This window comes from Arachis hypogaea, chromosome 14 (genome assembly GCF_003086295.3).
Source record: "Arachis hypogaea cultivar Tifrunner chromosome 14, arahy.Tifrunner.gnm2.J5K5, whole genome shotgun sequence".
NCBI lineage: Eukaryota > Viridiplantae > Streptophyta > Magnoliopsida > Fabales > Fabaceae > Arachis > Arachis hypogaea.
Window position 1 is genome coordinate 126,442,469 of NC_092049.1, and position 25,382 is coordinate 126,467,850.

The window sequence follows — 25,382 nt, forward strand, 5'->3', positions numbered from 1 at the left end:
ATCATGCTGAAATACTAGCGATTCATGAAGCTAGTCGCGAGTGTTTTTGGCTGAGGAGTCTGATTCAATATATTCTGTCATCATGTGGACTGATTGATCATAAGATAGCTCCAACTGTCCTGTTTGAAGATAATACAGCATGCATTGCTCAACTTAAGGGTGGATACATCAAAGGTGATAGAACAAAGCATATTTCTCCAAAATTCTTCTTCACTCATGACCTTCAAAATCAAGGGACAATTGATGTCCAACAGATCTGTTCAAGTGACAATCTGGCAGATTTATTCACAAAGTCACTCCCAAAATCCTCCTTTGAAAGACTGGTACATGAGATTGGGATGCACCGACTTCGAGACATTAAATAATGTCAGCAAGAGGGGGAGAGTGTACTCTTTTTTCCTTGGTCAAGTTTTTTTCCCATTGGGTTTTTCTTGACAAGGTTTTTAATGAGGCAGTCCCCATCACAAAGGATATTGTACTCTTTTTCCTTCACTAAGGTTTTTCCCACAAGGTTTTCCTTTAGTAAGGTTTTAACGAGGCAATAATCTTAAATGGGCATCTAAGGGGGAGTGTTGTGATAAGATCACATTAGATGCCCATTAATATGGGCGGTTGAATTCCTTTTCCAATAAGAATTAAGTTGAAAAAGTAAACCTCATTGGCTTATAAATAGAGAAGCCATCTGAGGGATATAACACACAAACAAGTAATAATAAAATCAATTCTCTCTTTATGTTGCAATCAAATACTCTTCTCTTTATATTTCTACTACAATTCTTTCTCTTCTTTTATTTTATTAGTATTCTAAATTCTCTTTTCTATTACTCTTTACATATAATATTAATAGCAATATTAATCATCTTTATTATATTGAGATAGTAACAATAAACATATGCAATTCTCTCTCTCTTTATTTTTAATACTTCTTTCTATCTTTGTATATATATACACATTACAACATATAATATTATTATATATATATAAATTATTATTGAGCTAATTATTTTAATACTAGAGTCTTCTATTTATACATCTTTATATATATATATATATATATATCTTTTATTTCACAACACTTTTTTCTTTATGTTCCTGCTGCACACATTTTTCTTTTCGTCATCTCTGATATTTTGTCTTTTTTTTTTCATTTTTTCTATTATTTTTCTCTTTTGTTATCGTCGTTGTCAACACCACCTCCTCCTCCTCTTCTTTTTTTTGTCATTGAAATTTCTTCTCCTCCATCATCTTTATCATTATGATCATCATTGTTATAGTCATCATCGTCTTCTTCTTATGCGTATCGTCGCTATTATATATTATCGTTATTGTAGAATTTTCGCCATATTGATGGCGTTGTCTGATCTAAAATTAATTTGGATGTATTTTTGTTGATAATTCAGTCATTTTTGTGTATTGTTTTTAAACTCAGTTTGTGTGTCGTAATTATTAAAAAAAATATTTCTGTATATTTATAGCAAAATTTCGGTGTAAAAACTAAGAAATTTATGTATTATTGTTAACAAATTTCGGTATATTTATATTCTGTAAGTTTTGCATAATTCAAAACTCTTTTTCTTCCTCCTCATCTTTTGGTGTTGTTTCTTTTTTTTTTTCATCATCATCATGATCTTTTTTTTATTCATCTTTTATTTTTTGTTTTACCTTCACAAGTTTATTCTTGTTTTACTCTTATAACAAGAATAAAAATAAAAAAATCAAACAAAAAAAACACATAATGTTATAAAATTATTCGAAAGAAGATGAACATACATTCATTCAACTAAAAGAAAAAAATAAATAAAGAAAAGAAGAAGAAAAAAATGCAAAGGAAACATGTTTATGCATTTGTAGCAAAATTTCAATGTAAGAATTCTGAATCTGAGTTATTATTTTGATGAATCTATTCTATTTTCGTTTCGGTGTATTTTGGAAAATTTTTGGTGTATTTTGAAAATATTTTCGACGTATTTTGAAAATTTTTCGGTGTATTTATATTCTGATAAGTTCTGCATAATTCAAAAATCTTTTTCTTTCTTCTCTTCATCTTCTGTTGTTGCTTCTTCTTCTTTTTCATCATCATCATCATCTTTTTTTTTTCTTATTCATCTTTTCCTTCTTGTTTTTCTCTCTTAACAAGAATAAAAAAAATAAACAAAGAAGAAGATAAAATACATAATACTGCAAAATTACTTGAAAGATGATAAATTAAAGCTACATTCATTCAACTAAAAGAAAGAAAAAATAAGAAAAAAAGAAGAATAAAAAATGCATTAAGAGAAATATTTTTATGCATTTGTAGAAAAATTTCAGTGTAAAAGTTCTGAAACTGAATTATTATTGTGATGAATCTGTTCCATTCTCGTTTCAGTGTATTTTGAAAAACTTTCAGTGTATTTTGGAAATTTTTCGTTGTATTTTGAAAATTTTTCAATGTATTTATATTCTGATAAGTTCTGCATAATTTAAAACTCTTCATCTTCGTCTTCCTCCTCTTTATCATCTTCTGCCCTGCTTCTTCTTTTTTCATCGTCATCTTTTTCTTTTTATTTATTCATCTTTTTCTTCTTATTTTACCTTCTCAAATTTTTTTTTATTTTACTCTCTTCACAAGAATAAAAAAAAAATCAAACAAAGAAGAAAAAAAATACATAATGCTGCAAAATTATTTAGAAGATGATGAATCTACATTCATTCAACTAAAAGAAAGAAAGAAATAAGAAAAAAAAAGAAGAAAAAATACCTTGAAAAATATTTTTATACATTTGTAGCAAAATAGGAATTCTGAATCTGAATTATTATTGTGATGAATTTGTTCCATTCTCGTTTCGGTGTGTTTTGGAAAACTTCCAGTGTATTTTAAAAATTTCGATGTATTTACATTTTGATAAGTTTTGTATAATTCAAAACTCTTCCTCTTTATTCTTCTCATCTTCTATTGTTGCTTCTTCTTCATCTTCATATTTCATTTAAAACACATCTTCATATGTATATAATATATATATATATATATATATATATATATATATATATATATAAAGATGGGATAAAAAGATAATAAATCAAAAAATATATACAAATCAACAATTCAAAAAGAATATGTCTCCACAAAAAACATATGATAGGTAAAAGAAAAAAAAATTCTAACAAAAATCGAAAACAAAAAGAGGACAAACGCTACATAAAAAGACTAAGTCTGTTCATTGAAACAAATGCAAAAATAAAAAACAACAAATAAAGATGTAATTTTGTAAATTTTAATATTAAAAATTTTTGTATTACAAAATATTTTAAATAAAAAATACATCAAATTTAATATTAGTTTGTATATATATTAATTAATTTCTAAACAATATAATACTTACTAAAATATACTATATATTATCACTAATTTATCACTCTTCGCATGATCTCACTTTAGTTATCATAATTTTATAATATAATCTTATTTAATTTCTATTTTTTTTGTTAGACTAAAAACTAACCAACTACGAATCTAAATTTCAATAAACTGACTATTTGTTTAATGGGACAAATAAATATATTATTCGATTAATTTATGTAACACCCTAACTTTTAACACCTCATGATCGTATTAAAAGTTCGAACATTATTTATCTCTAAACCTTTTTATTATGAGAACAACTAGGGAACCAAAAGTATATCAGCTAAAAACCAGCCAAAATGTGTTTGGACTCCATGAAAAATCGGGTTTTGATTTGTGCTCCGTGATCCCAGGAGCAATTTTCAAACATATTATTCAAAAAGTGATTCTAATTAAACGGTTTTATTTACTTTTTGGCTGATCACCTTTTGATTCCATATACTTTCCTTTTATTATATACTATTTTTATTTAATATTGAGCCTTTGTGAGCACGAATCGAAACTTTAATAAAAAAAACAAAAGGGTCTTTACTTAAACCTCTTAATCACAAAAATACATATATATTCAAATAGCAATATATACATAGACTTATTCAAATAATCTCAATTATAAGTCCTCCCCCTCTAAAAATCAAAATAATAGCCAGCGATGGAAAAATAAATTCTAAAAACTCAACTTGTGAAAATCATCTTCTATGCTCCTGTAACTCCGCACTAAGCCTTCGCAGCTGTAGTGGAAAGGGTGGAGATAGGGGGTAAGAACTAGGGAGTTCTTAGTAGGGTCGGAGTTAGAAATTAAGTTCGTTTCATTATGATCTCAAAAAAGTATAATCCAACTCAACAATTAAAACATAGAATTCAATCACAAGTACACACAATCATAGAAAACACAATCACAAACAAATATGCGCAAACAAGTATGATGCATGTCTAGTCCTATACAGGTCATGAGCTCATGTGTCGGCTTGTTGCCTGATTCCCGATACTGATCTTGAGATAAGCGTTTCGTACTACCGTTCTTATCTCAGCCAACGTCCCCTCCATGAACGTTACATATCGCCGTCCTCAAGGGGAAAACTACCTTTCGGTCTCCAGTGAGCGTTATGCATCGCCGTACTCGTTGAGCTGTAACCTTCCTTTCAGTCTCCAATGAACGTTACGTATCCCCGTCCTTATAGTGTCAAGTGAGCGTTACGTATCGCCGTTCCCACTAAACACTTGGCACTAAGGCCCAACATCATTCAATTTCTTTTCAATATTTGCTTTCTACTCTACTGTGGTAGAGATCCCTTTAATTAATACATTTTTTCATTCCTGCCCTCTGCTCTCCTGTGGCAAAGATTCTTTAGATTATTTTAATTCTTTTGTTCTTGGTTATTTATTGAATTATATTCACTTAACTCAGCAACCTTTGTCTGAGTTTGGCTTTCAGTGTCATAACCTCTGTAAGCAACCTCTGTCTTACAGGTGCGACCATCTCCTGGAGTGGCCAATGTATCTCTGGAAAGCGAATCTCAATGGGCTCACCACCATATCTTTAATTATCTCATTTTCTTTTTATTTATTCTTTCTTTCTTTTCTTTCTTATCATTTCACAATATAATTTATCTTCACATTATTCCCTCGCATTTTCCTAAGTGTCTTATAAAAAAAAATTATAAAGTACTTTAATTAAGTCTGCATTCTCTAAAATTTTTAAGATAATTCTGTTTGCTCTTCTCTAACATATAATAATAATAATAATAATAATAATAATAGTAATAATAGTAATAATAACAATAGTAATAATAGTAATAATAATATTTATAAAAATTAATTTAAATTTCTCTATTAAAATAGTTTTTAATAGATAATTCAAGCTAATAAAATAAGTCATAATTAAATTAAACTTTAATAATCATAAAATTCTATTTAATTATTTTTGTTAAAACTAGTCTTTTTTAAAAACAAAATCTGAATATAATATAATAACTCATAAACAACTAATTATTTAATTTTAAAATTAGGGTCTTACAATTTAAATTAATTATTTGACTTCTATTATGAAATATCTAATGTCTTTTAACCAAAATTTGAATAAATAATTTAAGAAATTGAGACAGTCTTTTATTTTTATCAATTTAGACATTATTAAAAAAATGAGTAATTTTATTTAAAAAAAATTGTAACTCTTCTTTAACATTTTCGTTAAATTTATGATTAAAATATTAATAATGAATACAATGAATTTTCAAAGTAATATTTAAGAAATTTTAGTAGAATATTTTAATTGTCAACAAATTTTAATAATTAAATCAGTATTTAAATTTTTATTTATTAGATAAATTAATTCTTATATTTAATTATTCGTCTATATAAAAGAGTTAATCTAAAAATTTTAAAAAAATTTAAAAACTATTATATCTTTATCAAAGAATGATTCGTCTACATTTTTACGAGCGAGATTGAAAATATTACTTAATTCTACATTAGTTTATGAATATTTCAATAGATAAAATAATTTGTCCCAAAATTTAAAATTTGCCATACTTAAACATGGATTGATCACTTATCCAATTTGATTTTTGAGTAAATCAACAAAAATACACTCAAATTATTTTATTATTGATAAAAATATTTTTAAATTTTTTTATTAACTAAAATATTTTCAAATAATTTAAAAAATAACAAAAATATTCCGCTTTGATAAAAAATTTAGTCATTTTTAATTGCGATTTAATATTTTTATTATATTTTTAAATAATTTAAAAATATTTTATCAATAACAAAATTTAAAAATATTTTTAAGAACGGCAAGATAATTCAATTATATTTTTTTGGTTTATCCTTGATTTTTTAAATCCTAATTATTTTTAAAATTTTATTTCAATTAGTACAAAACACAATGGTCTTCTTTCTTACTCTTCTACTCCTCTTTCTCTCGACTGCGTTTTCGAATATTCCATCAAAGCCAAAAAAAAAAAAAAAAACATAAATCAGAGAAGAAAGAAAGAAAGAAAGAAAGAAAGGAGGAGAGAGAACACAGGAGCAGTGTGGCCATGGCGGATCAGCAGAGTTTGCCAGAAGGAACGGTGCAGAACATTCTAGAACAAGAAACTCTCAAATGGGTCTTCGTTGGTGGCAAAGGTGGCGTTGGCAAAACCACATGTAGCTCAATACTCTCGATTCTTCTCGCCACTGTTCGCGACTCTGTTCTCATAATCTCCACCGACCCAGCTCACAATCTCAGCGATGCTTTTCAACAGCGATTCACAAAGACTCCAACTTTGGTCAATGGCTTCACCAATCTCTATGCTATGGTACCGATTAGAGCTTCCCAATTTTAGTGCTTTATGCCTTATTCGTGTGTGGTTTTCCTTTTTCGGACTCGATTATCATGCTGTTGGGTCAAATTTCTGAAATTGAGTCGAAGCTGAATGAATCAATGGCCCTGGGAATGGGGACTTGTGTGAAGAGAATTTGCAACTTGCAAGAGGAGTTGCTTATGCTCCCTGAATTGAGATCTGTAGAAGAAAGCTTGTTGGTTTTGATTGTTTATCCAAGCAAAACACATACTTTATGTATTGTTTGTTGCTGCTGCTGTTATTTTCTATTTTGGAACTGGTGGTTTTGTGGATTTATAGTGGTTGTGCCTTTTATAGGTGTGTATGAGATATGCAATGTTCGCAATGTTCATGCTTTTTAGGTTGTTGCAGTGGTTTTCCTGTTTAGTAAAGGATTCAATTTTCACGCTTTATTGTTCAGAGAGAGATTGGTGATATAAGAAGAACATGTGAAGCTTAGTTTTGTGTATGATCTATTGTGTAGCCATGTTGTTACTTGTTAGGTTAGGTATTAATAGTTTTTTGTATGAGTGTAGAAAAGTAAAGCCTTTTTTTTTGGGGTATAGCTATGATGATTCTGTTATCATCGATGAGTCAATTATTTATCTGAATGATTAACTATTTCTCTTTTACTAATTCAGGTTACATGATTTGTCTCTCTTGGACCTTTTATTAATTACTGAGTGCTTCACACTTGAATCATTGTTTGTTTGAGTTTTTTTTGTTATCCAAAATGATCTTATTTTTATTTCATTCATCTTGGTGTTAGTTTTATCTTAATTGTTTTCCATTGTAGGAAGTGGATCCCACTGTTGAGCATGAGGATGTGGGCACTTCTGAAGGGATGGACGGTCTGGTCTCGGAGCTAGCAGGTGCAATACCTGGGATTGATGAGGCGATGAGCTTTGCTGAGATGTTGAAGTAAGAATGATGTCATCTTTTTTTATTTAACTACGAAAATATGACCTGATATTATGTCTACTATCGAATTATTATGATTGATATTTTTGATGTCATGTGTGTAATGTTTACGACGGTAGAATCAATTAGTTGGTAACCCATATATGAGGATTGGAGTCCTTCAAATGCCAAACAGAAAGAATAGAAGTATGGAGGATTACATTTTCTCATCAATTTCATGGGACATTTATGAATATACAAATTACAATAGTGAATGTATTTATTGCCAAGCTTAGAATGTTGAATCTTGACACTTGATTTGTATTGACATTTCTGATATTTGGCAAAAGAAAAGTCCAATCTCTTGAATGCATACTTGATTCATCTAGAAGTTTGTTAAATACGTGTGGTGCTCCTAGTATTTTTTTATTCTGATTTAAACATCCCTTATTAACTCAATTCAACTGTTTCTTTACTCTTCACTGTGGATTGATCTATCTTAATCGATATAGATTGGTGCAGACAATGGATTATTCCATAATAGTTTTTGATACTGCTCCAACTGGCCATACACTCCGACTCTTGCAATTCCCATCAATTTTAGAGAAAGGTCTTGGAAAAATGATGTCCTTGAAAAATAAATTTGGTGGTTTATTTAACCAGGTATGATTAAGGTTTATGAATTCCTTTTATTGCCTTGACTACTAAACAATTTGTGAAAAGTTCAATATTCTGGACCCTTAAATATGTATATTCCATGCAGATTTAACTACGAGTCTGTGACTATTCTATTTCCCAACACCAAACTATTTGGATTATATGTTCAGAGTTTGCATGCCTTCACCAGTCATGGAATAATTCGAATTTTGTTCTTTCATCACAGATGACTCGCATGTTTGGAATGGATGATGATTTTAATGAAGATGCAGTTCTTGGGAAGCTTGAAGGAATGAAGGACGTGATCGAACAAGTTAATAAGCAATTCAAAGATCCGGTAAGATTTTATCCCCTCATGTGGAAGGGTGTTTGAACTTATGACCTCCAGGTCACGATGCAACAATTTTACTATTGCACCGAGGCTCGGCCTCGTATCTCCATTTATGTAAAATTGAATCGTTAATGCATAAAATTTTAACCAGTTGAACTGTTGAAGGCTTTCCAATCACCATATCTGCTTATTTTCCTTGATCACAGGACATGACAACTTTTGTCTGCGTTTGTATTCCGGAGTTCCTTTCATTATATGAAACAGAGAGATTGGTTCAGGAACTTACAAAGTTCGAGATTGACTCACACAACATCGTTATTAACCAAGTAATCTTTGAAGACGAAGGTAGTGTGTTCCCATGTCTTTGATATCTCATTATGTCTACTTTTAATTTCTCTGTCTTGCATTATGAATTTATTAGTATTCTTGCCGCTTTTTATATGTTTGTAGTTGTTGAATCCAAGTTACTTAAAGCGAGAATGAAAATGCAACAAAAGTATATTGATCAATTTTACATGTTATATGACGACTTTAACATTACCAAGCTGCCATTGCTCCCAGAAGAGGTTAGTTCTCATGTCCTTGAGTTAATAACTAGGATTTTGTGAAGGAAAAAGTAAAAACATTAAAGACAATAATATCCTATTTTCTAATTCTGTCTTCTTTTTGCCTTCTTGTTCGCAAAATCTAAAAAATAGAAAATATTGAGAACGAAAACGAAAACAAAAGTGGACCTAAAATTTTGCTTTTGAATTCAGCTGACTTTTGTGAACTTTTAGTAATCTTTGATCAACTATGGGATCTTTATAGGTTACTGGGGTTGAAGCTCTAAAAGGATTTTCAAGACATTTTTTGACACCTTACCAACCATCATCTAATAGAGATCAAGTAGAATGGTTAGAGAGAAGAGTATCAGAATTGAAGGATCAGTTACAAGAGGCTGAGGAAGAATTGAGTACACTCAAAAAGGGGAAGCAAAAGGTTTGATGACCTCTTTTCATCAATAGTTATCATTGTTAGCTTTTTTGGTTTTCAAGTTTATAAACATAGATGAAGCTTTCATATTAAGTCGATTCATTTAGTTGAATAATGTTGCTTCCTTGTATCTTCCAAAGTCATGGTAGTGCTGTTTATTTGTGTGTTGGATTCTTTTGGTAAGAAATTATTAGCTAGGCAAAGTCATACCATAGCATGTTTTTTGCACTCAAATTGTTATTGACTTCATTAAATTAATTTCAATGATAACTGCACTTCTATTATTGATATTCCAACCCTATGCATGTCAAATAAGGATTTACATGTATGCTATAGACTCTACTTAAAAATTACTCATCTCTCTTAGAAGACATTACTAGAAACACTTTGGTTATCAACTACTAAGAGAAATTAGGTGAACACTTACATGCAGTTACTGTCTTCGTGTGAAGTTCATAGTTGAGAACCATTAGATGATAATTTAGGCAAACTTGTCAAATCATCTAACGATTCTCAAATATCAACTTCATATGGAGACAACTAAATACGAGTTTTCACCGAGAAGTTGTTGCATATTTTTGAAGCATTGTTATTTTATTGCTTTTTTTTCTTTTTCTTTTTATAACCAAAGACATTCAAGAGAGGGGTTGAGAGTTCAATGGATAGTCTCAAACTCAAATGAAATGCAGGATAACCTAAGGTCCAAATTGCTAATTGTTTTGTATTCATATAAGATGTATATGATTATTCATTTTGATAATAATTTACGATATATAAATTTGGAGAATTTATTTGGCGAAGAATAGAATTTGGTGCAAGGTGAAGTTTCTCACTAAATCTGTAGAGAAAATAGGCATGTTCATGATCCTTTTTCGTTTTTCACTCTTCTTTGAAAGGTATAATGCACCATAGCATTATTCATAGATTTGTAACTTAATTGGTTATATCTTTTTTTACTTTTCGAAAAATGCGTATATTATTGAGTCCAAAATTAGGGCTAATCAACGGTTAGTTCGACTCGGATTTGGATTATTATGATATCAGAAACGAATAAAATCTGAAATCTCACCAATAAGATAAAAAGAAAAATAATATTTTAGAAAAAACAAAATTTGCCATAAGAGAGGAAATTCTCTTTATATATGTAATAGAAATATATAATAGATTTCATGATATTTACTGAATGATCTTTATCAATGACAGCAGAACATGCCAAAAGCCAAGGGATAACTTCCATAAGCTCATTTAGTGAGTATAAGTTTTTGGCAATCGGTCCCTTGCTCTTCACAATAACATCAGGACTATGTTTTGATAACTATACTTTGTCATAATCACTTCTAACATAAACATTTCAAATAAATCCCATTAACACTAACTCAACTTTATTATTAAAACAAAATTTCAAGCGGCTGCTTTATTAGTGCCTTTTACTATACTGGCTTTGAACTAAAAACAATGAGAAACTCAACAATCATCCAACAAATGAAATAGTTAGAACAAACTAATTTTGCAGCATTTTCATAGCCATAGAAGGTTTAGCCTAAATCAGCACTAATTTAAAACCTGCCTATGCTATACGAGGATGCCACCTTTACAAATAAAATTCCAGGCAAGAATTCCCTTTTCCCAAGTAACAAGGAACAAGAATTTTGCCGAATTATAAACCTCCCGATATCAATTTGCCTGGGCTTGTTTCATGGGAGTATTATTCGTTCCAAGGTCCTTGCGTAGCACTTCATCTGGTTGCAAGCTATCTGAAGTTGCACCGTCTTGTTTCTTGGGAGTAGTTTTCTTGGGAGTATCAGTTATCCCAAGTTCCTTGCGCTGCACTTCATCTGGTTCCAAGGTATCTGGAATGGCACCAAATATCCTTCGCGAAATTTCATTCCCGGAAGCCACATGATGAACAAACGCTGATGCGTCCTCCATCCTCTCCTGCAGACTCATTGTGGCAGACATATAGTTTGAAGTAGTTCTTGACAGTTTTCTCTCCAAGGGCTTGTCAATTTCAGCAGTCTTAAGAAAACGTTCGGTGGCAGCCTCCCAAGAAAGGTCATGTATATGAGCGTCAGTGAGTTGAGCAGGCTCGGAGGCCAGTGCCTTATGTATGAGTTTAACAAATTCATTGCCATCGTTGAATGTCCAACAGTTTGGAAACTGCTTGAAAAAGTCGTTTGAGGTGTGGTTGGCACACACAACGATTTTTCCCATTGCTAAAGCTTCAGCTGTGGTTGTGCAAACCACATCTGTTGTGCTTGGATTTATAAACAATTTGTAACTGCAACAAAGAAAAAAAAATGTTGATATACACATGTTCTTAATAAAGGAAGCTCAACTATGAAGTGACATGAGATTGCAAAAATATTGCAGTTCTGTATTTTATTTTGATGAATCAATTATAACATATTATGACACACATTTGCATCTCACTAAGGGTGTTCTTGTGAGTTTTGATTTTGGAAGGAAATGAAGGGAAGAGAAGTGCTTGAAGTGGAAAGCTCAATCTGTTTTATACCTCAAATCCTTCCCTTCCCTCCCTTTTTTCAAAATCAAACTCACAATAGCGTGTGGCGATAAGTCATGATGATGAAAAGTAACCCCTATGAAAAGCTGAATTAATACGAAATTCTCTCCCAACTCCATCGCCTAAATCTCATAGAGTAAATTTTTTGAATTCATTAATTTCCAACTAAATAATAACAATTAATATATAAATTTGATAAAAATCCAACTGAGCAATGAATATCACATCAGACTTCCATTTTTTTCTTTTTCCAAAATACACACCACAATACATCATGTTATCAATAAGCAAAACCTTCTATCGTAGATCATCTCAACTAAAATGAAGCCAAAACATAAGGCGAGTAAATCAGTAGGGAACTTACTCATGAAATTCAGGGTCAGCGTGATCACGCGCCGGGTGAACTCTAACTGGAAGTTCCAACTTTTCGGCAGCTTTTTTAACTTCACCGGAGTCCTCTCCACTGCCAACTAAGTCAACCTCAAGCCCAGCTAATTCCTTTTGATGAACACGAAGAAGTTTTAACAGCTCCTTGTAGCCTTTGCTCCATATCATCTTCCCAATAAAGTATGCACCTTTGGTAAAGGCCTTCTCTCCATTCTTTTGTTGTTCCCTCTTTTTCTTGCCGATGGCAATGAATTTTGGATTAACTCCATGTACATTACAAATGACGGAGTCAGAGTAATCCTGGGTGGCACCTGATAGTCTAATTACCTGAAATTATATAGCTAATTAACTCCAAGAAAACAAGCATGCAATGCTTGCAAGTGTAAACCTTTTTTCTTTATGTAAGGCCTTGAGGATATAATAAATTACCTTGTGACAGTATATACCAACAACCCAGTTGTTTAGATATTTCAGCAGAAATGCTTGCACAGTTCCATTCTTCTCTCGCTTCACATATTCCAGATAATTTGTGTGAATAATTCCTACAACTAGCCTGAATTTAGTCTTCCATCTTTTCCCATGGTGATACCATGTCAGGTGCTCGGGCTCCTCAAGAACAGCAATATCTGCCTCTTCATCTGGGACAATTTCTGAAATATCTCCCACGGGAAGAATGCTCCTTTTATCTCTCGAAAACTACATTATAAATGAATCATGCATTAGCAACTACTTACTAAATCATAAATTAGCAACACTATACAGCAATAAGACATCGTGATAGCTGGTTACAAAAGCAAATAGGAACAGAAATGGAAGAATTCTAAACAGTGATAGATGGTTACAATCTATGGATCGGATGACTTGAGAGACAAACATATTGGTACGAAAATATCAGTGATGAAAGATCGCATATCCCCATTTAAAACATCCTTTATAAACCATTTAAAGAGAAAAAAAGCATATATTTTCATGATGGCCAACAGCTTCTGATCTCCAAATTGCACATCTGCATGTCATTTATGTTGATTTTGTGTGTTAACTTGCAATTATCCCTATTAAAGGGAAATAGTAAAAACAATGAGAGGAATCATCACCTTTGCTGGATAAAACTCTATGTTAAACTTTGGCACAAAATCGATTCTCTCTTCGAGCCATTTACGGATATATTGCTCTTGCTCCGAGGGTGAAGCATATGTAATCTTGTTGGGGTATACTAATCCTTGATCTTTCAAAGATAGCCAAGGGATCCCCAAAACTACATCTCTTTTCCCATCTTTGGCAAAATATGCAGCGCGAAACAAAGGGTTCACAGCTGTTCCTGTTAGCCATGGAAGGCTGGCAGTGGTGAAAATTGCAATATGCTGTTTCTTTTCCATCTGATTTTCAGGTTCAAAAGCAAAATCTCATCCTACCTCAGAAAAATCACTTTAATTGCTTTAACTGTCATAGAGAACAAACATTAGCCTGCATTTATGTCTTAAACCATAGATTATAATAAAAATTAATTAATACTCATCAGTAATTTTTTATCTGCTTTTTCATTTCTATTGAAAAAAAAATTGATCAGTGACCACTAATAAAGAAACCATTAAAAAAAGTCAGACCAAAAAGAGAATCAGAAAAAATCAGGACTCATTTCAAAACCAAAACACACCTAATTGGCACTCACAGATACCAGTTTTGGCCCCTTGTTGTTTTTCCAATCTCGATTACCCAAAAAATTCAGACTTTACATATAGATATAGAAACAATTGAAGAAAAATGGAATAATCTTGATGGCGTAAAAAGTAAGAGACTGTTCATAAGGGAAAATGTACCTTGAAGAAATCAACAAGAAAGGGAGAATGAAAGTGTTGTGGTGAAGGAAGGGACTTGAAGCTAGCGAGAGAAATTCGTGGAAAATCAATGGCGGAGTAGAGAGAGAGAATGTTGAAAACGCAAAGGAGGAAAGAGAATATGCTCGATGTGTATCGAAACGGTGACGTATGGCCTAGTCAGCTTTTCGAACCGTTAAACGGTTTTCTACCAATTACAATTTTACATCTAGTCCCCACAAATTATTAAAAGAAAACAAAATAATGGGTTAACCGACCTAGTGTAGTAATCACTACCCAAAAAAAGAAAGAAAAAAGAGAAAGAAAAGAAAAAAGAAAAACTAGTGTAATAACATTTTTTTTAAAAAAACAAGAGTAAAGTATATATTTTTTATTTTTTTAAAGATTGATAAAAATTTTAAAAATACATATAAGTTTTATTTTGTTCTTAAATTTTTAAAAAAATTTAAGAATAATCTAATAATAATGCATGAAAATTATGCTTAATTTGTTTATATTAAAGGTTGTTCTTATGAAATTGTTATTGAATTGGTCTTAAATTTTTTGAAAAAATTAACTATTAGAAGTATATTTGATACAAATAAAAATTTTTTAGAACAAAATTAAAACAAAATAAAACTTAGGAGTATTTTTAAAATTTTTATCAAATTTTAAAGACAAAAAATATATTTTACAAACATGTTTATCTAACTTCTTTTTATTATTAATTTAACACATTACTAAAAATAATTAACCTTAAAATTTATTATTTAAAAAAATTTAAATACATAAATATAACTGAATGATTATATAAATTTTTTTATATTATTAGTATACTAAAATTAAATTCATCTGAATATATAGTATAAATTTTAAATAATTAATTTTGTTGTATAAATTGTATTGTTCTAGATATAAAACTCTAAAAATATCTAGGTAATTTTAAACTGTATTTAATATGTTTTTAAAATTTTATTTTTATATAACTAAAACTATATTGTATTAATTAAAAATGTTATTATTTTATGTATTAAAAAAATATATAAAATATATTTATGATATACTCATAGACAATAAAACATAACTTATCTTTTAATTTCTAGATGATACGGTAAAAATTATTCGATAGTCGATATTAATATAAAGTCAAAGATAAGTTCTTTAAGTAATCCATTCTTTTTATATATAGCTTAGGAAAAAAAATTATAATTTTCACATTAAAAAAATAAAAAATATTATTTATATACTAAAATTAATTTATTTTTAATATATATTTTATATTAATAACTTACTTTAGTTCCTGATTTTAATTTGAGTGTACATCGTTAAGAAACATATATTTGTGTCCAAATTTGGTTGGCACGTGTTCCTTAGCTGCCAACTCTAAGCCTAAGCTCCTTACATCGTTCTTGTTTCTGGAAACTCCACTTCACTTTGAGTTGAACGTTTGGTGCTCTTTTCCCCCAACTCCAAGGTAAAGTTCTCACCTTTCTCATCATATTCATACCCCCATTTCACTTTACTTGAAGAATTCGTAGTAATCTTTTCTTTTTTTTTCTTTATAATTACTATATAGCTGTTTGGTAAAGAAGGAAACTTGATACCAACTTCAATTCGTGCTTCTGAGACAAGTGACAACTCGTTCCATGCTGTTTGTGTTTATTTCATTTTTCTAATCGCCCCCTCCCTCCCCTTTTTCTTACTTAGTTATGTGAAGATGGTTTTGTTGTTTGATTTAGCTATTGCATTTTGTTGTCATTTTTTGTCTTGAATGATAATAGTGTGGGAAAGATGTCAAGTTATTTTCAATTTTTTTTAGATGTGTAAATACATTTAAAAAAGAAGAATTACTGGTAAGCTTCTTGGAAACTAGTGCTATGAGTTTTCTGTATTCTTTATAATGCAATTCAATTCAGTTCAGCTAAGTCAGTGTGATCATATGCTGCATAAACCCTTACACCTCTCTACTGAAGCAACTGCAAGAACAGTAAAAGATTAGGTCCTAAGAAAGAAAACTAACCCTCAATGATACTTGTTCGGCATAAGTGTCTCTGTAACTAGGAGATTACTGATCAGAAAAAATGCAAAAGAAAAAACTCAACTATGTGTGTATGTGCGCGAATGCTCGCCATGTCTCTATGTAGAAAACTTTGGAAGTTTGTATGTCAAAATGTTCTGTGTGTGTACTTCTTGAACGAGGAGAAAAGATTTTATAGTACTTTTGGACCTAATCTTTTGCTATATGTGACCCTTTATTGTTTAATAGTGGATCATCATTGGAAGAGATGTTGATGGGTCATGCAGATGGCCTCCCAGAACTGAGGTCACAAAAAGATCAGATACTTGCAGAACCTATGTCCGAATCAGGTGATGATGATAAAGGGCAAGAAGATTATTTGGAACAGATACTGTATTCGGCATCCTTCGAAGAACTCGCAAGCAATAGCCTTAAATATGATACGGTCATATGGCTATCTATATCATTGCTCCTGGCTTTGGCTTGGGGTGTTGGCCTTATTATGTTGCTTTACCTGCCAATCAGGCGGTATGTGCTTCGGAAGGATTTGTCCTCTCGTAGATTATACATCACTCCTACCGAAATAGTTTACAAGGTATGCATTAATAGTGTTGTATGATCATGAGTTTGTAATACGGGAAATGAAATGAGAAATGATAGGTGACTATTTTTCTCAACCTTTGTTTGTAAGGTGTCAAGGCCTTCATATATACCCTTCTGGGGGACGGTGACGATTGAGAGGCATATACCTCTTTCTCTGGTGATCGATATTATTATTGAACAAGGTACTCATGCAGACCTTATTTACCAAATCATTTCCTTGCCATGCTTTGTTTAAATTACAAACCTTTATCACCTTATTACGTGTCAACAGTTTCACTGTAGACATGATACATGATAGGATCCAATGGTGTCGTTTGATCCATATAGCTGACCCTACCTAGTTGGATAAGGTTTTGTTGTTGTTTGTTGTTGTTGCTGTTGTATTATCACCTTATAAGTTGTGTGTTAGGATGTTTTATATCATTCAAATTAAGAGAAGTAACAATTGTGTTTAAAATGGACAAAGTCCTAGCTTTGATCTTCTTGTTGAAACCTCATCTACTTGATGTTCAATATGCACTCCAACAATTTTCTTCCCCGTTCTTTTACAAGGTTGCCTGCAGTCTATATATGGAATCCGTACTTTCCGTGTCGAAAGTATTGCACGTGGAAAAGCAGCACTTGTAGATGAACTACAGATTCAAGGAATTTCTGATCCTGATATTTTCAGAAAGGTGACACAAAATATGATCCCATACATACAATTTCTTTTTTAACAGTAGTGGTTTTTTCCACTTTATAACACTAAAAGGGGGGGATCATGAAGGACTGGAATTGATCTGCAGGTTATTGTAACAGAAGCATCAAAGAGTTTGCGAGATGTACGGAGGAAGTTGACTGCTCCGAGCACAAATGTGGAAAACATGGATCATATGCCTGCAGCAACTGAGGGATCAGTTGTTATGAGATCACCATCAAAAAGTTGGAAGGTATAATATAACAGCCATTTTTTCTGAAAATGTTGCAGCATATAGTTCTAAGAGCTCTACAATGCTTGAATTTTTCTCATATAAAACACTATCATACTCTCATCTGCAGACACCGGGTGTGGCCTATTCCGCTCTAGACCGCAGATCACCCGGAGGATTGCTGCTTAATAAACTTGAAGAAGTCAACAAATCAGTAAAGGTCTGTTTTCCCTTCTCTTAATATAGCATGGATTCTATCTATTAAAGAATTTATATTTATTTGTTCTGTTTGAAAAATTCTCTTTACTTACTGATTTCTGTGATTATTTGTGACCAGAGACTTGAGATGCTTATTGAGAATTCACATGTTCCTCCCACCAGTAGCTGAAGTAAGGAACCATAGCTCAATAGTGTAAGAAAAGAATTGAAGTGAGTTTCAAAATTAGTAGTACTATTACACCATATTTGTAACTATGTAGAATGGAAATGAATGTCTGTTATTATGTTAATGGCTGAGAATGTTCTGTAGATGTTTAGAATCTCTAATTGTAAATGGAGAATTGTTTTTTTCCCATAAGTTTTCTCTATTTTCCTTCAATTCTTTTAACTGTATATCTTCCATATCATATTCTGCCCAGAGGCTCTATTGGTCTTCTATTCATTATGATTAAAAAAAAATTGTTAGGGTAAATTAGACTAACTTTTCTTGAGGTCAAGTGATATTCATGTTTGATGTATGGTTTGTTCATTTAGTTTTGCCAATATTTTCTTTGAGCATGCATGGCGTTTGAATGCTGAGAATGAAGAGAGAATATTGTGAGTTTTGCTTCTACGAATATCTAAGGATTAAAAAAAATTTCTATGTATTTTGTGAAAAAGATTTTAAATATTTATTCATGTATTAACATATCAACAAAATAGTTTGATTTAATGATTTATTATGTTAAAAATTTTGCAAATATAAATATATGGTCGGTAATTTTGTATGGTCTTTACAAGTGTTGATTAGTTTTATCTTTTTGGGATAACTATTTTAGGGTCAAATAATTCTAATATAATCTTTTATAGATTTTTTTTTTTTTTTACAAAAGAAAATTTTTTTATTCATAAAAAATAGTCAAATGATACTTATAGATCGTATAAAAAACATTAGTTTTTAGTAAAAAAAAAAAAAGATAAAAACATAGACAAGCTTATCAAAATTATATAAAGTCATAAAACCATAGTAGATATTTTATCTCAGAATCTTAACACTTGGATCATCACCAATTCATTCAGCTTCTTTCAAATTTGCATGTTACTTGTCAAACCATACTTGTGCAGCTAAAATGAACCACAAACCATGTATGTGTATGTACTGTGTACGAAACTAATTTGTGGTTAGAATTAAATGTCAAATCTTTTCCATTTAGTTTTTGTTTCTTTGCAAACATTAATATATCTCATGTATGTTTATATCAACAACTAGCATGCTTCTCTTTATCATAATAAAACGCAGTTGAAAATAAAGAGAATGGCTTCTCTTGCAACCCTTTATGGCTTCCATCATGGTTCTCTTCTAAGAACTCAGTTCCTAGGCCAAGATCATAACCTCACACACTACCCTCTAAAGCACCCTTCATATCATCACAACAAACCAAGTTTTGAACCTCATGCCAAGTTCAACATAGTTGAGATCATGGGAGGGAGAGGGATATGCAATGGAGAAAAAGGTCTTCAACAAGAGCTTGAAAGGCAAGTGGTTGAAAGCCGGCAACAAGCGCAACCGCGGCTGCAACCGGATAGTGGTGGCGAAGAGGAGGAGGAGGAGGAAGAGAACTTTGAGGTATCAGAAGATGCTTTTGAGAAGGAAATGATGGGGCTAACTGGTGGGTTTCCTGGTGGTGAGAAAGGGTTGCAGAAGTTCATTGAAGAAAATCCACCTTCCAAATCCAAACATGGAACTCTTCTTGCCTTGTCACGTTGAGTAGAATCCAAATTCATCAATGGAGTCATAGGTTTTCAGTTCTCTTTCTGTAAATCCTCTTTCTTTTGTTTGAGTTATATGGTATTTGTACTATGATTTTTGACAAACTTGAATGTTTGTGTTACTCTTTAATAATTCATTCTTAGAAAAAATGCAGAACTTAATATCAATATTATCAATATCATCTTAGTAATTCTCCTTCAATTTGAAATTTCAAAAATGTTGCAAGATAAATATGATCCAATGTTGTTGTTCTCACTTCTCAATTTTTTTTATGACCTGCTCTTCTCTGTGTTCTTGAATCAATTGAAGAACTTCATTTTTCATGGTCTAGTCTTGTGTTTCAATCCTATGCTTGTTCATTGCTTCCAACTAAAATTAATTCTTAATAACATGAATTGGGATTTGAGAATATTTAAGTTGATAATTTTTTTTGTCAGAATTATAAGAAAATATCAAACAGATATTAAAGAGAGAATGTGTCTGTCATCTTCAGAATATGTGCTTGATAAGAAGCAGCAAAACAAAAATGCCTCAGCATTCCTATTGGAAACTAGATTTTCTTCTGGCTAGAAAACATTCTCTGAGCATAACAAAATTATTGTATCCTATTCCTATGGAGACACTATTTACTTTGTTATATATCATTAAATTTTAATGTAGTCCACATTCTTACACACAGTTTTTTTTTTTAATTTAATTTTAGATTTTATTTGTGTTAAGAAAAGACATAGCATAATGTTTAACTTATAATGTTCAAATAAATGAGAAAATAACCTTTATTTTTCTTCCCCCAATAGTCACGTTTCCGTGTAATGTTTGTTCTTAGTATATGTGCGAATGAAAATGGACCACAGCTTCATTGTCCTGATTTGGAAACTTAATTTCATTGACACTATTCAACTTGGCCATATTCAGTTAATCTTAATCACCACAAAATGTAACACATGTCCCAAGTTCCTTTTGTCTGTATTTTTGTGTATTGATTCTTCAAGCCTAGGGTTATCCACTTATCCTCTTCCAAGGTGGACTCTAAGTACAACTATAATTTGTTCAATTTTTTATAATTAAAATTGATTAAAGTTATAATTTTTAATTTAGATATTTTTTGTTCTGTTTACTTAATTGTAATACTTCCGATTATACAACATGAAAATTTTTTTATTCGATTGAAATTATAAAAAAAAAATTAATATTGTATTGTTACAAGTTGCACTTATTCTTTAACTTTTTTGAAACTCTTATTTTCCTTATAATAACTAATTACAATCGTATTGCACGTACACCAATAATTATAATAAATGATAAATGATATAAAAATTAACTAAAATTTACATAGTCTACTATATTAAGTCCTAGATATTCACTTCACCCCTAAACTGGAAACAAATAATCAAAGCTTTGTCTTGTATTGGCACTCTTGGTGGCCAACTGTCCTATTAGAAAGATTCACAGCAAAATCACAAGTTGTGGAAGAAACCACATGAACTTTGATAAATCCTAAGATGCTAACTTTACCTGACATTCTCACGAAAGTGCTGAGGGGCAATGAACCAGATATGACATCTGAGTAAACCTGAGAATTCGAAAGCAACCGGTCCGCCATGATAGTGAGTGTGAGGTTGAATCCTTTGGTTTCATCAGAAGAAATCTCTCCAGCAGGTATAGGGACTTCACCCACCTGTTGCCCTCTGTAATTGAGCTGAGCAGAGCTATCTGAGTACTTGAATCCCACCTTGTTTGGGTTCTTCACTGAGACATCCACGTCGAGTGTCACGTTCAAATCGACACTTAGTCGAGCGATATCTAAGCTCACCTTCAAGTCCTGTAGCCTTAGTGAGTCAACTGTGTTGACAGGATGCTTGGCTTTGAAGACTGTCATTGCTAGTATCACTATTAGCAAGACGATTGCTATCACAACACCTGTTACCACCAAGCACACTTTTCGCCCTCTACCGGAATTTACCTTCATTATGCTTTTCTCTTCCTCGCCAATCTACAATGGCAAGCAAAATGTGTTGGTTTCAGTTAACATAAATGCAATGCGACTCGCACCATTCTTTTATGTAACAGACACGCCAGTGCTTGTCAAGCCATCATTTTTTTTTTTATCAATATGAATACAGTTAACTCGGAGTAATAAACAAGTTAGATATCTTCAAATGGTGAGAAGACTATTTAAAAGTAGCATGGGATAAAAATAAATGAAAACCCTGCATAATTTGTTTAATAAGTGCTGTAGTTGAAAATTGCATACATGATGATAAGAAGTTGCTTTATGGACATTATGGGTAGTTAAATTGAGGCATAGAATTGGAAAGAAAGAATTTGGAAACCAAAAATCCAAAACACTCCAATCCCCTTTTTTGTTAACTAGTGAATTAAAATGCACTAGCATACATGTTGATCCACTTTTTATTTATTAAATTTGTGAAATAATACAAATATGAAATTAGTCAAGATGATAAATATTTTAAGATTTATGGATATATATATAGGAGGTATAAAAGAAGATATGGATGTAGAGAAGAAGATGATGACTATGATAGATGATGGATGTAAATGTATAAACGCTGAAGGGAAACATACTAGCTTACAGGTATTAAGTTGTTTTATCCAATAACATGTTTAATTAGTAAAAGCCGGTCTGGTAAATTTTTTACTTTTGGAAAGTAGTTTATTAAAGCTACTTTTGAAAGATAGTCTTTTAAAACTTGTAATACCTATATTTGATAAATCAAACTAAAAAGTAAAAATGACATACAATAAGTACCAAAGAACAACAATTGTCTTTCATAAAATGTTTAAAAAAAAAAAAAAAAACATAATAATATTAATATAAAAAAAATTGGATATCTGTTAATATATAAAGTTACAATAGACTTTCTAATTTTGAGAAGTACAATGAAAAACACCTCTTTAAGTGCATCGCTAACCTTTAAAAACGGCAAGGGCAAGCACGCGATCTTCTTAATTACCAAACAAATGATGAGGTGCACCTCTCTAAAAAATCCTTTACCAAATCAAGTCTAAATCTAATAAAACTGCGCAAGTTAATCATTTTTGTTTTATATTAGTAAACCAGAAAAGCAATGATACAAAAAGACACAATGATGTACTAGCATGGAGAACTTCAAAATTGACTTAATTTGTTGTCTTGCTATACATGCTGGATCTTAATTAACTCTAGTCTCTAAGCAATAAGCATGTCACCACCCTAAAATGAAATTCTTAGTTTCTAATTTACCAATTTGAGTTTGCCCTAATATCTTCTTTTCCTCCACAATCCATATCCATTACAATCCACTTCTCAAGGTAGATGCATAGATCCAAGTAGTGAATACACTCACCATGAAGAAAAATAGATAAGCTTAATTTTCTTTTTATTTTTTTCACACGAAGAAGACCCTTTAATTTCTTCCACGTCTCATATTTCAGAAGGAAAAGAAAAAGATTCTGATAGATTTAATAGAGAATGTGAGTACGTGGAGGTGTACAGGGGATTACAAGAAGAAATTTCATTCACTAATTGTACAAAACAAATTTCAGTCAGATTCAGATAGATTTGGATGTGTAACAGTTCAATGAATCAAAATTCAAATCTCAGTCGAATTAATAATTTCTGAAATTGATTCAGATGTGAGAGAATAGAGTAGCCAACCTGGATCTTTGGAAGGGAGGACTGCGGCGGCGGTGGATTCCTCAGCTGAGTGGTGGAACGTTCAAATTGGTAACCGTCCCAGCATAGATCATGCTACCGTTACTCTCTGATTGGGGAAGAACAAAACAAAACAAAAAAATGGAAAATAAGGAGTTTCGATATGGTTATTCAATTAAAGATTTCATTTAAGAATCCAAAGGATGGAGATGGAAGTAAAACTTATTATATTATTTTTTCAAGCCATTAATTCATAGTTGAGACTACGACTTTGGATTTAGTTATATGTACTTGTCCGCATAACAAAATTAATTTCATTGACACATGCTAAACACAAGTTAATTAAATGAAAAAGATGCCACAAAATAATTATTATATTTTTTTTATAAACAAAATAAATATTATATTATTTTAGAACAGATTGTATTCTGCCACTAAATATATTGAGGTAATATATTCTGGTGCCAATTTATAAACATTTTCTTTTTCAACTATTTTGTAAGAGAGGCACTACTTATATAAAAGTAACAAAAATAATTTTTTTAAAGTTATTTATTTGACTACAGTACAAAAATATACTCTAAAAAACGTAGATTAATACTAAAAATATAAATTATAAATAAAATTTAAAATTTTAAAAAATAATTATATTAGTGATTCTAATTAATATTAATTCAAATAATACTAAATTTCTTAAATTTATATAAAATAAATTTTTTAAATTTTAATTTTTAACATAAATTTTATTTAAAGAATTCAAAAATAAATAAGAATTATTAGACTAAAAACAGAATAATTAGCAATAAGAATTAATAAATTAAAATATAGATCTTCAAAAATAAGAGAAAAATATTAAAAGAATTATAACAATTGTAAATAAAAACTAAACTTGTAAAAAAGTATTAAATTTGCAAAACGAGAAAAAGTATCAAAATGATAATAAAATAAAAGTAGAAAAATAATATTATAAAATTTATAGAAAATAATAAAAAAAACAATCTTATAATAAAATTTTGTTAAAAATTTAAATTTTAAACAAATTAAAAAATCAATATTAGAATCAAAGTAACATAGATCTTAAAAATATAACAATACTTTTTAATAAAAATAAAACTTTTAATATATACCACGTGTCAAAAAATTAATACATGATAATTTATTCAATGAACGAGATCAAACGTCTTTATCTAAATTTTTGTCTTTTTTAAAAAAATATTATTTAGTCAATCATACATAAATTAATATTGAATGAATATTCATATAAAAATTTGTCAATAATTCTAATATTTTATTTTATATTTTTTAGTAATTATTAGGGTTAAGTACTAAAATCGTCCCTAAGGTAAGGGGTGAAAATCAAATTCGTCCTCGACCTTTTTTTGCTATTAAAATCATCCCGAACGCTTAGAAACACTTTAAAATCATCCTCAAGTGCATTAAAAAAATTTTAATTACAATTTTGCCCCCTGAGCCCTTTGACGCTTCGTGTTTTATTCCCGCGAAAGGGCTTCATTCTCTGAGTAACGTTACACAAGGGAAAACTGATCCTTCACCTTCAATGATGCCCTAACAGAGTGAGGGCTGGCCTGAGGAGTAGTGTCACTGCGTTTGCATTGCGTGGAAAAGAGTGGGAGAGGAGCTCGTTCTCGTGGCAGTCATCTCAAACCAGGTACGTGTGCAGCATTTGTTTCGATTTTTTGGAGCTTGAACTTAATAATGTGTCAAGGGTATTTGTTGGTTTACAAATGGGAGTTGGGTGTGATTTTTGTTTGTAGGTTTTAGGTGATGGAAACCTTTAACCTGACTGTTTACCATGGTGGTAGATTTGGATATGACAATGGTACATTGGAGTATATAGGGGAGAAAAGACAGTGATCGAAGATGTTGATATGGATTGCTGGTCTGTTTTTGAGGCATATGCTGAGGTGGGACAGTTT

The 25,382-nt window shown here is 30.8% G+C and overlaps 5 protein-coding genes across 8 annotated transcripts; 3 read left to right on the forward strand and 2 right to left on the reverse strand.

Annotated features, from left to right (window-relative positions):
• The first annotated feature begins 6,219 nt into the window (after nt 1-6,219).
• LOC112744039 (ATPase GET3A) lies at nt 6,220-9,852 on the forward strand. The gene is made up of 7 exons (XM_025793505.3): nt 6,220-6,681; nt 7,502-7,626; nt 8,118-8,268; nt 8,489-8,599; nt 8,800-8,938; nt 9,044-9,159; nt 9,404-9,852. The coding sequence occupies exons 1-7, from the start codon at nt 6,421-6,423 to the stop codon at nt 9,578-9,580; spliced, it is 1,080 nt and encodes a 359-aa protein (XP_025649290.1). The 5' UTR covers nt 6,220-6,420; the 3' UTR covers nt 9,581-9,852.
• A 1,081-nt stretch (nt 9,853-10,933) lies between these two features.
• LOC112744038 (digalactosyldiacylglycerol synthase 2, chloroplastic) lies at nt 10,934-14,524 on the reverse strand. The gene is made up of 5 exons (XM_025793504.3): nt 14,297-14,524; nt 13,574-13,919; nt 12,909-13,175; nt 12,457-12,806; nt 10,934-11,846 (listed from the first exon to the last, which is right to left on the reverse strand). The coding sequence occupies exons 2-5, from the start codon at nt 13,853-13,855 to the stop codon at nt 11,243-11,245; spliced, it is 1,503 nt and encodes a 500-aa protein (XP_025649289.1). The 5' UTR covers nt 13,856-13,919; nt 14,297-14,524; the 3' UTR covers nt 10,934-11,242.
• A 1,104-nt stretch (nt 14,525-15,628) lies between these two features.
• LOC112744040 (uncharacterized) lies at nt 15,629-19,991 on the forward strand. Of its 3 annotated transcripts, none has more exons than XM_025793507.3 (8): nt 15,657-15,767; nt 15,870-15,924; nt 16,560-16,905; nt 17,002-17,095; nt 17,466-17,587; nt 17,699-17,842; nt 17,952-18,041; nt 18,159-19,991. In XM_025793507.3, exons 3-8 carry the CDS (start codon nt 16,579-16,581, stop codon nt 18,207-18,209), a joined length of 828 nt encoding a protein of 275 aa, XP_025649292.1. In that variant the 5' UTR covers nt 15,657-15,767; nt 15,870-15,924; nt 16,560-16,578; the 3' UTR covers nt 18,210-19,991. The 3 variants fall into 3 exon arrangements, with proteins under 3 accessions (XP_025649291.1, XP_025649292.1, XP_072070979.1); XM_072214878.1 differs by having other exon boundaries at nt 15,714-15,767; nt 15,870-15,944; XM_025793506.3 differs by lacking the exon at nt 15,870-15,924 and having other exon boundaries at nt 15,629-15,767.
• LOC112744041 (NAD(P)H-quinone oxidoreductase subunit S, chloroplastic) lies at nt 19,335-19,787 on the forward strand. Its single transcript, XM_025793508.3, has one exon. The coding sequence runs from the start codon at nt 19,335-19,337 to the stop codon at nt 19,785-19,787; it is 453 nt and encodes a 150-aa protein (XP_025649293.1).
• A 1,012-nt stretch (nt 19,992-21,003) lies between the features above and the next one.
• On the reverse strand, nt 21,004-23,605 carry LOC112744042 (late embryogenesis abundant protein At1g64065). 2 transcript variants are annotated; one of them, XM_025793510.3, is made up of 3 exons: nt 23,449-23,586; nt 22,724-22,831; nt 21,004-21,783 (listed from the first exon to the last, which is right to left on the reverse strand). In XM_025793510.3, the coding sequence occupies exon 3, from the start codon at nt 21,757-21,759 to the stop codon at nt 21,181-21,183; it is 579 nt and encodes a 192-aa protein (XP_025649295.1). In that variant the 5' UTR covers nt 21,760-21,783; nt 22,724-22,831; nt 23,449-23,586; the 3' UTR covers nt 21,004-21,180. The 2 variants fall into 2 exon arrangements, with proteins under 2 accessions (XP_025649295.1, XP_025649294.1); XM_025793509.2 differs by lacking the exon at nt 22,724-22,831 and having other exon boundaries at nt 23,449-23,605.
• Between the last annotated feature and the right edge of the window lie 1,777 nt (nt 23,606-25,382).

Bases quoted from the DNA above. Each gene is read 5' to 3' on its own strand.
- LOC112744039 (XM_025793505.3), top strand. From the start codon at position 6,421: ATGGCGGATCAGCAGAGTTTGCCAGAAGGAACGGTGCAGAACATTCTA. The intron at 8,600-8,799 runs GTAAGATTTTAT...CCTTGATCACAG, and splicing joins ATAAGCAATTCAAAGATCCG to GACATGACAACTTTTGTCTG. The intron at 8,939-9,043 runs GTAGTGTGTTCC...ATATGTTTGTAG, and splicing joins AGTAATCTTTGAAGACGAAG to TTGTTGAATCCAAGTTACTT.
- LOC112744038 (XM_025793504.3), bottom strand. From the start codon at position 13,855: ATGGAAAAGAAACAGCATATTGCAATTTTCACCACTGCCAGCCTTCCA. The intron at 13,176-13,573 runs GTGATGATTCCT...TTTATAATGTAG, and splicing joins TAGAGTTTTATCCAGCAAAG to TTTTCGAGAGATAAAAGGAG. The intron at 11,847-12,456 runs GTAAGTTCCCTA...TCTTTGTTGCAG, and splicing joins GCTGACCCTGAATTTCATGA to TTACAAATTGTTTATAAATC.
- LOC112744040 (XM_072214878.1), top strand. The intron at 17,588-17,698 runs GTGACACAAAAT...ATTGATCTGCAG, and splicing joins ATCCTGATATTTTCAGAAAG to GTTATTGTAACAGAAGCATC. The intron at 17,843-17,951 runs GTATAATATAAC...TCTCATCTGCAG, and splicing joins CACCATCAAAAAGTTGGAAG to ACACCGGGTGTGGCCTATTC.
- LOC112744041 (XM_025793508.3), top strand. From the start codon at position 19,335: ATGGCTTCTCTTGCAACCCTTTATGGCTTCCATCATGGTTCTCTTCTA.
- LOC112744042 (XM_025793509.2), bottom strand. From the start codon at position 21,759: ATGAAGGTAAATTCCGGTAGAGGGCGAAAAGTGTGCTTGGTGGTAACA.